The following is a 12,648-nucleotide window of genomic DNA, read 5'->3' on the forward strand; positions in this document are numbered from 1 at the left end:
CCGCCGTTCCCCTCAGGCGAGGCGAGGTCGCCGCGGCCAGGGCGCACCTTGCAGGCAGCGGGGCTGAGGGGGTCCTGGGGAGGCCTGAGGGGCAAGGGGGGCCGGGGGAAGTCGGATGGGAACGGGGAAAGGGCTCTTTCTTGAGGCTGGGGCTGCTTTGAGAGCTGGTGGGGCTCCCTGGGGGCGCTGGGCCGGGGCGCTGAGAGAGAGGGTCAGGTCAAGTTCAACAGCGCTCGCGTTTTTATCTCCATCCACGTGGCGTGGAGGGTGCGGGGAGGTCAGGGCCCCGTCGGGGTGGGATGGGCACCCTCAGTGCCAGAGCACCCACGTAATTCCCAGGCGCTTTCTCCGGGGGCGGCGAGAGGGGTGCAAATGCAGCAGGGGATGTGTCAGCCGAAAGGGCAGGGGTGGCCTCTCCACCCGGAGAGTTGCCTCGGTGGGGAGGAGTGCCAGGTGCTGGTGTTACTGATGGGTGAAAGGAGTAGGGCAAGAGAAATAGGACTGCTGCCTCGGGGAGCTTAAAATAACACGTAGGCAGATTGATACCCTCGTGGTGTATGGAGCAAAGTATGAGTGTGAAGCTCTTCCACACCGACTTAGAAAGCGCAGCTCTAGCATGCTAGTCTGTTTTAATATCTGTTCTGTATTCGTCTTGGTTTCCACAGGATAACGTGGAGAGGGCAGATGCACTCCAGTTAACAGTGGAGGAATTTGTTGAGCGCTATGAAAAACCTTACAAGCCTGTAGTCTTGCTGAATGCCCAGGTGGGCTGGTCTGCCCAAGAGAAGTGGACTCTGGAGCGGCTGAAACGCAAGTATCGGAACCAGAAGTTCAAATGTGGGGAGGACAATGACGGTTACTCTGTGAAGATGAAGATGAAATACTACATAGAGTACATGGAAACCACACGCGATGACAGCCCACTCTACATCTTTGACAGCAGTTATGGAGAGCATCCCAAGCGAAGGAAACTCTTGGAGGACTACAAAGTACCCAAATTCTTCACTGATGATCTTTTTCAGTATGCAGGGGAGAAACGAAGGCCACCTTACAGGTACAGTACAGTGTCAGCAAGATAAAAGTAGGTATTTTCCATCTCATTAGCTACTCCTAAATAAGTATAATTGTCTTGTATAAAATAATAGCTTTATGTCTGCTTTTCTGCAATGAGCATATGCAGACAGAGGGAAGGCAGATTTGTGTATCACAATTAATTTCTGGTTCTGCCACCAGTATTGCTACAAGTTTGGGTTTGGGGTTTTTTTTATTAAGTTTACCTCGCTTTTTAGATTTTAAAAAAATTACATAGTTAATAAAGGTTGTGAGGATTAATTTCTTGCTATGTGTGCCTTCTGGCTTTCAGATTTTGCGTAGCTCAAGACTAGCTCCTGGGTTTTGCACCAGTGGCTTATGTATAGTGCGGAATTTAGTTTAATTATGGGTTCTTTTAAGGTAAAGATCTGAAGCTAGATGAGTATGAAGTGTGTGTGGAGACTGGTCCTTAGCTCCCCTTTAGATGATTTTGAGAGATAACAGTATTTCACATCCGTGTAGTCTTTTCAACTCTTTTTTTGCATCTGATTGGAAAAGGATTGAAATGACACTTCAATCCTGAAATCAAATGCCACAACCTTGTATTTGGGCTGTTAAGTACAAAAGTGATTTTTATCTATGTTAATATAATGCTTCATAGCAGTATGAGCATAAGCTTCCAAGTAATTAAAGTCTTTACAGTGACATTGTAATTGTCAGAGAATGCCTTGCCCTTTGAGCGACACGAGGCTGTGATGTGGGTTTTCTCATTGTTTGGGGTTTTTTTTAAATAAAATAGAACAAGTAATGAATAATGGTACTTTTCTTTGCAAGTCTCTCACGTGTCAGTAGTCTAGGTGTGCTTTTGCAGGAGTGAAGCAGAACTAATGCTGTTTAAGATCACTGAAGTAGGTGTGTTTACAGTGTTGTAACAGACCCTTTTTAATTCACTTCTAAGAACATACAATGCTTTGATCAAACTCAAAAGCACACCAGCAGTAGTCTCTAGTAGAAACAGAAGATGTTTACAGAACTGGCAATCGTTTTTCCAAGTTATAGGTAAACTAGATAACCTGGTTGTGACTCACTTATATTGCTCTTTCCTCGACACCCTCCCCACCTACAGGCACATGCTGAGCTCCTTGCTTGTGATCTTGGTATTCACAATTCTTGTACTTTGTTCTGGAAAATGTGGGTTTGTTTGAGGCTGTTACCATTTTTTGAGATGAATGATGCAGGAGAGCGCACTGATGCCTCCTGGAGTTAGGGGTCACATCTAGGTACAGAAACGGATGAAGAGTATCCAGCAGTTAAAGAGCATAATTGAAAATCCATCCAGAAGTGGTGCTTTCTAATCATATGATCAGGATAAGAACTGTGCAGATTGACCCCTGGATTGAGAAGTGTGTAATAGCATGTAGACCTTAACGTAGGAACTTCTGCGGTTCAGAGCATCTTTATTGGAGTTGTTCCTCTTTGAAATAAAGGCAGTAATTTCTGGAAGACATTTACTGAAGAAGCTATTTTAGTTTAGGAGAGGTATGTTGGGGTTTGTAGTTTTTGTTTTTAAATTGAACTTATAGGTTGTGAAGGTTTTAATGGTAAATTTGATGTCTTGTGGCAAACTGGGTTATGTTCATTGTAAATTAAATGCCTGGAGGAAGATGCTGGTAAATTACAGTGTTGCTAAATAAGGGTTTCCTAATCTTCTGCCTGTGTAGGTTCAGGTTATAGTCAGAAAAATTATATTGAGCAGTGTGTCTCTCTGTGTACCGGGCAGATTTTTATGTGTTTAATTTCTTCTGACTTCTTCAGGAAAGCTTTGACTGTTCTGCTTGTGGTTTAATTATCTTTCCAAGGCTAATATGAATCTAAAGAGCGAATTGACAATAGAAGTGACAAGCACCTGCTTATTTACCTTTTTATGGCTCCTTTATGGGGTAGGAAGAGCGCAGCTTGATAAACAAACTTACAGTCCTACAGTAGGTGCTAGAAAATGATACTTGACAACCAGCTTGATTTACACCTGCATTGGAAGGGGGAGATGGAGAGCTTGCTGACTTCTGGTATTTTCTGAACCTTTGAACTCCTCTTGCTGGGTATCACCTGCTTGTCAGCCATGTGATGGAGGGATCTTGTTGGTGCTCTAGTTTATATCCTCTTTACTGCCCATTAAATAATTATTGCCATATTTTTTCTTTTGATGCCTGATACTAAGTCACCTCACTTATGCTGCTTTATCTGGTATGGTAGATCTTACTGTGCTGTTACAGGGGAAATGAACAATTGAAGGTGCTGCTGCTGTTAAACATGTATAGTAGATAAAGTTCTCCATTGGGAGGAATAAACCTTGCAAATGGGGAATGAGAATATACACGCCAAATCCTGAATGGTCACTGGAGAATAAGCTCCATCTAGTTAAATGTTAGAATGAAAAGCCTGTTGTAAGTGAACAGAAGGCATAGAGGGAGACCAGGGTTGTGTAACTTTGCTCTGTTCCTTACTTGTATTGCCTTTTGTTTGTTCCTTGGTGTTCTGTGTTTCTGGATCCATTTATGAGTAGCAAATTTTAGAAAAACTAGGACTAGGAGAATCCCCCTGCATAATAAGAATCCTAATGCAAGCTGTTGCGACTTAGTGATTTCAAGGTTTTTGAATGTGACTATTTTATTGAAGAACTGTTTAAAACAAAACACAGTGGTGAAATATAAAAAGCTATCTTCACTTTTTTTGTCCCAGAGTCATTCCTGTCCTAAATCCATGTTTATTTTTAGGTTAATCCCATGTGTCATATCTTATTGGTGTAGTGTGAGCCTAACAATCTCAATAAGGTGAATGAAGGAACTGAAACTTGGAAGAGAGAAGATAACAACTTGCTTGCTCTGTGACTAAAGGATTTTTTTTATTTCCCCCATGCAGATGGTTTGTGATGGGCCCACCTCGATCTGGAACAGGAATTCACATCGATCCCTTGGGAACGAGTGCATGGAATGCCTTAGTCCAGGGACACAAGCGTTGGTGCCTGTTCCCTACCAGCACTCCCCGAGAGCTGATCAAAGTGACACGAGAAGAGGGAGGGAACCAGCAGGATGAGGCCATCACTTGGTTCAATGTCATCTATCCAAGGACGCAGCTCCCCACCTGGCCTCCTGAGTTCAAACCCCTGGAAATCTTACAGAAACCAGGAGAGACAGTCTTTGTGCCAGGTATGTACAAATCTCTCCAGTAAGGAAATCTGGGAGAGAAAAGCATATTTTTAACATTTGTGTGTAGTAGAGATGAAGAGAGTATTTCAGCTTTCTTATATGGCCCATCTCTTACTGAAACCATACTGAGCTGTTTCAAAAGGGACATATACTGTAAGGTTCATTTTGAAACTATTCAGTTATTTTCTGAGTGTCCTGAAATATATATGACGTGTAAGATAGGATTGCATGTGGTACAGATGACAAAACACATGGGACCTGAGTTGCAGTGTCACAGGAATGTGATCCTAAACTAAATTGAAGTAATAGGAAGCTGTCAAGACATAAAATAATAGAGGTGTCTGAGTGCTAGTAACTCTTAGACAAAAATGTTTGAGTTTAAATACACCGTAGCAAATTCATGACTGAATTTTGTAGCCTGGGTAGTCTGACTGCATATGAATTTTTCTTAGCTGTGGGAAAAGAACTACTTAAAGGCACTGACACCTTCCACCCACGTCTCTGTGGTTATGCTTCATCTTGCATTTGAAATCAAAAGCTAAAGAACGATCTGATCAAGATACCATTCTCTTTGAGTCGCTGCACACTGTGTGCCCATTATTACTGGGAGGTGACATGGCTAGTGGATAAAGTGGTGAGTTCAGTGCCGAATTCTAACCTCTAAATCTTGCATCATTTTTTTTCAGCATGGCCCATAGCTTCTATCCACATTGCTTGTCTCTAACATCCAGCTGACTTCATGTTTGAAGAGTGCCTTGTGATTGTCTTGGCACTTATTAGTGACTCCTCAGTGTACCTTCTGTTAAGATTTTGTAGCTGTCGGGTTCCATTAAACTGTTTCCCTAGTCTTTTTTTGAGGTTATAAGTGGGTTGCAAGAACACCCTGTCTATTTTTATCCCGTGTGGGGAAACAATTTTGTGTCTATTTTTAAATGAAAGGTTAGTCTGTAGTCATAAGAACATTACTAAATCAGGATGGGAAGTGCTCTCCAGCTTAACAGAAAGGGTCTCTGTGCAGCCTGGGTTACAGTGGCTCTTGCTGTTAAATAAGCCGTCAGTAGCCAGTGTGTTGCTGTCAAGTCAGATCTTCAATACTGTTTGTGAGCTGGATAATTTGGTCAGAGCGCTGAGCAGCCTTCTGTAACAAGAATCTGTAAGGCACTGGAGCGAACGCTGACATAAGACTGAAGAAAGATGACATGGTGGAAACTCACCTGGGTTTGGGAGATAAGGTCCAATTTCCACCTGTGCTGTGGGATAAGTGTGCATGGCTGTTCTTGAACTTTCTTTCTGCTAACAGCCAGAAACGGTCATTGGTGTTGTATTTATAGGTGGCTGGTGGCATGTAGTTCTCAATCTTGACACGACTATTGCCATCACGCAAAACTTTGCCAGCTGTACCAACTTCCCTGTGGTGTGGCACAAGACAGTAAGAGGGAGACCCAAATTGTCACGGAAATGGTACAGGTAAGAGATTTAGTAGCTTTCTTCTCATACTCTCTTTTGAAAACAAAACCCCAAAATACCCTCTTTGTTTACATGCAGTATTACTGTTCAAAGGCTAACGCTGAAATTTCAACTGTATTTAGGATCCTAAAGCAGGAGCATCCTGACTTGGCAGCCTTGGCTGATTCAGTTGACCTGCAGGAATCTACTGGTATTGCTTCCGATAGTTCTAGCGATTCCTCCAGTTCCTCAAGTTCCAGCTCCTCAGACTCTGATTCAGAGGTAATGCTTTTTACCGCAGTAGGTGATCAATATCCTGCAATTATATTGGTTTTTCCATACCCGATCATGAGTCTTCATCTTAATATTTGTGTCTTATGGAAGAAATTAATGAAAACAGCTAAACAAATCTATGTGGTGGAGGAGCCTGTGGTCTTGGCAGGTTCAGTTTGCTGAAGCCCTTTTTTGTATTGCAAAATGGATTTGGTTTGTTTGATCTGTGTTTATAATATGTATAAATCTGTCAGTCATTTAGCTAAGCCATGCTTGTGTAAAATGGTTGCAAAACAATTGTTTTAAAAATGAGAAGGGGAAACAAGATCCAAGCCTGAGACTGTCAGTTATGACAGGGGACTTCTCTAGGCAGCCAAGTGCTTCAGAAAACACCACGTCTGCTCTCGGGAAATTGGGTCCTTTTAGGATCAATTTAACATCAGTTATCTTGCCCAAAGCCAGCTTAGTCAGTGACCAAATCGAAGAACATACCTGTTCCTGGTTTTTAAACACTTAATTTAAAATCTATTTCATGTGTCTAATCTAAAATAGCACGTTCTTTGAATAGTGATTATTCAGGTTTGCTGAGGTAGCTTTTAGAGTGAATTCCACAGCATTACCAGTTTACTGGATTTCTCTGACTTCTTGTTTCATCTCTTCATGCTTCAGTGTGACTCTGGCTCTGAGACAGAGGGGATGATGCACCGGAGGAAAAAGAGGAGAACATGCAGCATGATGGGTAACGGTGATACAACTTCCCAGGACGACTGTGTGAGCAAAGAGCGCAGCTCCTCCAGGTGACCCAATGGCAACTGTTGTTTTTAAACGAGCAAAAGACAGTACAAGGCAGAGCTGGCAGACTTCAGATAGGGTGATAACATCAGGATGGATGGATGAGAGCAAGGGATTCCTTACAGAACATAAAGCAGTTGACCAGTGGTGATATCTTCCCTCTGTGAATTATTTTTGTGGCTCCAAACTGATAACTAAGATTCTTGTTTTTAAATTGGGTTTTTTACTTTATTTAATAAACAGTTTTATTACTTTTCCTAATTGTCTCTTTTAGTAGAGAAAGCATTTTACTTTGTTTAATGGGAGAGGTGGGATATTTCAACTGTGCTTTTCAGAGAGCACAAATGAATAGTAAACAGTTAAAGATGAGGAATGATCAGTCAAGACTCAGATTTCGATGCCTTGTTGTCCAAACAGGGAACCTTAAAGGAGTTGTAGAGTTTCTCCTGTTGTTGCCTGGATTACTTCAGTGTGGCCCAGTTTTATCTGTTAAAGGCAAAATTCATCTCAAATAGCAAATGCTTGTGTTTACCTATTAAAAAAAAATGTTTCTAGTCAGTCTTGAGAGAGAGAACATTAATATTGCAGAACCGATAGGTATTGCTTAGGGTAAAGTTGCCAAGGAAGGAAGTTCTCTGGTCTTGCCAGATTAAAAACAGTGAAACACTGGGAATCTGAGAGTATTCCACAGGGAGGAACTTAGAAATTCTTTGCTAAATGAAGCATTTTTTTCATATAGCAGAGGCCAACATTCTTAAGCAAACTCCTTGCAGTTTGGTTAACCGATGGTGCAGGTACTGTGGGGACCTGCTGTGTGGCCAGCTGAGGCAGGCGTGCAGTAGTAATTCACTGGGGAAGCCCAGATTCCCAGGATCACGCCTAAAGGCCTGTTTGCTCCTGTACATGTTGCCATTTTTCTTGCTGTGACATACTGCTCTCTTGTTTTCAGGAGTTGCTCATAACTGAGTACAATTGAATTACAGGTACAAGAGCATCATTAAACAGTTGGGAGAGAATTGTACTGACTGCTTCTTTTGCCCTGGGGGTTTTAACAATTTGTTTGTTATGACATTGTCAAATCCCATTTCACAGCCAGTGTGACTTCAGGCAGGGAGGAGCAGCAGGAGATAATGAACCTTAATGCAGATCCTGTTTTTAAAAAAAGCCACAAACAGCTATAAAAATGCAGAGCATACGTGCAGATCTGTGCTTCTGAAAATCCTGTGCATTTTTCAGCTGTTTGCACTTCAACTTTTGAAATTAATACTTTTAATATTAAAAATCAGCACATTGCCTAGAACACTTGCTTTCCAGGTTTCACTGTTCTTCCTCCTATATGTTGATTGTTTTACTCTGAGGACAGGTAGGCTTTCTGCACCAGCAATGTGATGGATTAGTGGATAGAAACAGTTCCAAACATAAAACCTTACTTAGCTTGTACGATTCTTTAGGAAGAGTTAGCATACAATTAACCTGCATGCTGCGATGTTGTGCCTGATACGAGGGGAATGCTGTAGTTGTTGACAGGCAGTTGTACTTTTTTTAACAGGATTAGGGAATCTTGTGGAGGCCGCAGCTACCCCTGAGCGATAACAACACCCACCTAGAGGCAGCTGCCGATCGAAGCTCCGTTAGCAGCCAGCCAGCTCTGTTCTACCCCCTTCTGCTTCTATTTCTCACAGTCCTTAAGTTTTTGTCACTGTTCCTCGATCCAGACATCTGTCTTCATTATGTGCTGTTGAAGGTTGGCTCCTTAATAACTTCTAGGGGAACGCCCCGACTCTACGTTATTGTGCAATGCTTTGTCCCCTCTGCGCCCCGAGTGAGTGCACTAATAACCCAGCTTTGGGTAAGGACATGCCAAGTATTTAATGGTTCATGTAACTGGCAAGGAAGATGACGGTCAGTTTTTAAAGAACTCTTTTTAAAACCAGCAGGTAAATCTAAAAACCTGCCTTGCTTTGACACTGTCATATGTTTACATGTTGTCCTGTACACTTGAGGAAAGGAACACCAGCCCTTTTGGCCTATCTGAACGTCCGGCGGATCTCACACCAGAATTTCAGGAGGGGAAGGTGGTATGAATGCTCCAAACACCAAAACGACTTCATCAGAGGTGACCGGACCTGAAGCATCTTTCATGGTCTTAATCTACGCGCATACATCTAAGGTGCAACACCTTAACCAGCAATGGTCCATTTACTTTTGCTCTGTCTCTGTTATGGTGACTGGTAACAAAGATGCACTAGCACCTTGTGATAGGAAGCTTGATGGAGCAGGAGAATCCTGGAGTTTCTTGCACAGCAAAAATGTCAGCATTTGCCAGTAATTATAAACCTTTAGGTGCAGGTGTGATGTGTAGCAGTAGGCAACAACTGACAACGTCTGACTCTTGTATGACAACAGTTGCTGGGCTTTAAATACCAAACAGTTACAGGGTCGTAGTCATAGGCTCGTTCAGGACAGTGCAGGTCACATCCCTAACTGGCTTTTCTTTGAGGTTATGGGTTCAGACGTTTCCAGAACTTGTGGTGCCAATTTTAAAGGACTGGGAGGGGGATGTATTGTTGTTCTATGCTTTTTAAAAATGCAATGTGTTGCTTAAGTCTGTGTAGATGCATTTGTATTAACGCTGGGTAAAGCTCTCATCCCCAGGGGATCTGTTGGAGCTGCTGGGTTTTTTTAGTGGGGGTTTGTGGTGGTGGTGTCAGCAAAGAGGCCTGTGGCTGAAGGAGCGCTGCAAGGAGATGATCCTTCTCAATCTGAACAGCACAGCCAGAAGCTGGCAGGGTTGGGGTGCTTCCTTGGGTGCTCTCCTGAGACCTAGGAGCGATGGGCATTAGATCTCACTTCAGCCATTCTTCTTTGGGAGAGGAAACTTGAAAGCAGAAGAGGCATGTGTGTGGTAAACATGCAATAATGCCCAGGCACTGGTAGCAGAATTAAAAAGCAGATTGGCAGCCTTAACTGTGACTTTCTTAACACGTGTTGGGTGTGATGGAACCCAGAACATTGTTTGACTAGGTTTTCTGATCTTGTTTTTTTAACCTTGTCTCTTCCTATGTAAACACTCTCTCCCTTCTGGGAGACCAGGCCATATCCCGTTGTACCAGGGAATCCTTAAATATGTTTGTCAGGATCTATTTCTCAATCTTCTGTGCCAGTCACTTTGTGTAGGAGCAGCATGGTGGTGGAAGAATGGAGAGAGAGAAGGTTTTTTTGCTACATTATTTAACTATCCAGACTCCTGAATTTCCTGTGATAGCCAGGCGTAAGTGAACACGCTTGCTCTAGACTGCTGCAGGTTATTCCACAAAATTGCTTCATTTTCAAAGAAACTTCTCAAACTCCTGGCATTTCTGGCCAAGGCTGCCTTTTTTCCTGCCCAGTTGAACAGTCTGGGAGCCTGCACCATTTGTGTGTCTCCTCAGACAGAGCAGGCTGCAGCTCCTGCCTTTTGGAAGAACTTGGGGGGCCTGGGGAGACGAAGGCTCAGAAGTCTCAGCTCTGTCACGGTGTGGGGAGCCCTTGGAGAACTGTCCACTGCCCTCCTTGGTGGTTTGACAGTGTGTCAGGAAGATGGCTTGTGCTGTAGCTTGTGATTGTATCTGGCGCTCGTGGTTCAGTTTTGCAGTCTTAAAATCTTACCTGTCTGGGAAAGCCTGATCACTGTGCCGGGAATACCACACCTCTGCCACCAGAAGCACAGTGGGAAGATCCAGAGTGCAGAGTGTTCTTCCATGCCTATGAACTCTTCCATGGGGTGAAATAAAACCATTCCCAATTGAAGCCTGTGTTTGTTTGCCATCCCTCGCAGAGAAGCAGTGTGTTTGTAATGGACAGCAGGCATCGTGATACCAGCAATGCTGTACTGACTTCTCCACAAGGCACTTTCTGATATGAAACAAAGGCGTTTAGGTGACCTGGGAATCAGGACTCTTGGGATCTCTGGTTCTTCCACTCACAGGCTCTTGCCTCAGCCGAATTGGTGAGCTTCTGTCTTAGCAAATGAGGAAAATACCTACCTCACAGGGGTGTTGTGAGGCTGAAATGTCATTGCTGTGTAAGATGCTTTGAAGTCGTCCTCCCACAAAACGTGTTCCAGACATCCTAAGCAACCTGAGACTTCCTAACCTGGTGTTAGCTTTTTGTAGCCAAAAACTTTGGGGATGTTGTTCAGCACTCTTGGCCACATGGTGTTCTGTGGTGGTCCTTCCAGAATTGCTGTGTGGTACATGAACTGTAGCAGAACAAGGCTTTTTGTTTTCACCAGAGTTTAACTGTTGGCATTTCATGGCCTGCTCTAAACAGGAGGTCCTGCTAGATCGGTCCTATTTTAAAAAAATCCCTTATTAAGTTATCTCTCATCAGGGAGTCAGCTTCACGGGCCTTACAGGAAGCAGGGGAGCTGGTGCTTCCCAGCCCTCATTCCAGGCCAGGTCAATGAGGAATAAAGTTAAAAACTGCTCCCCTTGTGCCTAGCTCCCTGCTTGTGGGAGGCTGACTGGGGAGAGTGGGTTTTGTGCTCTCACTTCTCCAGCCTTGTGCTTCTGGGGGCACCCGTGTCTTTTGTTCCAACCCCACTGCTTTTGTGTACTGTCAAGCCCCAGGATGCAGCAGGCTGCTGTGGTCCAGCACCCAGACACAGTGGGTCCCTTGTTTCCATGAGGCCCGAAGCAGCCGTGCTGCTTTGCCTCAGCCCCTGCCGGTGTGTTCCAGCCCAACGGGGGGGGCTTTGGGGGCTGCCCCGTTCCCTGGGGCTGGGCTGAGCGAGCCACGTGCCGGGTTTGGACTGCGGGCTTCCCGATTGTACTGTGCGTATCGGTGTCATTGTCCTGCCTGCTCTGGCGAAAGGTAAAGGGATTTGTGAGCTCTGGCCATGCTTTTGAGTCTGATAACCAGTACAGGCTTGTCTGCTGTGACAGTTCAGGAGCAAACGAATAAATACCCCATCAGAACTGTAGTTGTGAACAAGAGGCACGCCTATCTCGGCACCTGTTCCCTGCACAAGTGCTGTGGGAGTGGGTGATGCTGAGGAAGCACTGGCATACCTTCCTCCCCTTTCCAGCTTGGGTACGCTGGCTCCAGGTTGTCTTCTCAGTTACATTAAGCCTCTCCAGATGCTTAGAAGAAAGACAGCAACCTCTTTCATAATTAACCTAGACCTTTTTCTTCCCTGAATCCCCAGCCACCATGGGGCAGGAAGCAAGACTGTTGACTGAATCTAATCTGAAATGCCTGTGTGGGCTCATTGTAATGGGAGGGTTTTGACATCCCCCTTGCAAAGGGGGGAAGGAAAGAGCTTACTGATTCGTTTGACAGTCACGCTGTCGGCTCCAAGCCCTGCCACTGCCCTTAGCTGCTTTTATCACCCCATCCAGCAGGGCTGGGATACTCTTAATTGTCTTGTTCGGATGATTGTGTTTTTGCTTTTTATTTTAAATAAAATCAATTATTTTGCATTATCCTGTCAGCTAGTTGCTTTTTTCCATATCCTGATCTGAAAAAAAAACCCTACCTGTGTACACCTCCGCTTCCCAGAGTGCAGCAGCATGCTGAGAGGTGTTCAGGTCGTAGGGGGGCTTTAGGGACTTCCCCGAGCTCTTTCTCGCATGTGATTAGCACATCTGTGTGGTGGGGTACATTTTGGAAGCTGCTGGGGCTGTGATGGCTTTGGGAGAAGGTTTGTGTCAGTAGCTTTATTTCCAGACTGCAGTGCTTGCTTTCCCCTCTTCCCTGTCCTCCCCAGGCTGTGTTACAGGAAGCCTTGGCTTGTATTTCTCTTGCCACCTAATACTGGCGAGAGGGAGTTTCATCTTCCAGGTGTCACATGCTGCTTTCAGCTGAGCTTCTAGATAAGATGCACAGTGTGAGCTGGTGGTGGAAGGGCAGGGCTCCA

General features: G+C 44.4%; 1 protein-coding gene across 1 annotated transcript; it reads left to right on the forward strand.

The window, feature by feature from the left end:
• Positions 1-384: 384 nt before the first annotated feature.
• Positions 385-12,214, forward strand: JMJD6 (jumonji domain containing 6, arginine demethylase and lysine hydroxylase). Its single transcript, XM_026861271.1, has 7 exons — positions 385-453; positions 624-1,054; positions 3,952-4,238; positions 5,570-5,705; positions 5,828-5,966; positions 6,627-6,754; positions 8,299-12,214. The coding sequence occupies exons 1-7, from the start codon at positions 385-387 to the stop codon at positions 8,333-8,335; spliced, it is 1,227 nt and encodes a 408-aa protein (XP_026717072.1). The 3' UTR covers positions 8,336-12,214.
• The last annotated feature ends 434 nt before the right edge of the window (positions 12,215-12,648 follow it).

Source organism: Athene cunicularia, assembly GCF_003259725.1.
Source record: "Athene cunicularia isolate RWA chromosome 18 unlocalized genomic scaffold, athCun1 chr18_part1, whole genome shotgun sequence".
Taxonomy (NCBI): domain Eukaryota; kingdom Metazoa; phylum Chordata; class Aves; order Strigiformes; family Strigidae; genus Athene; species Athene cunicularia.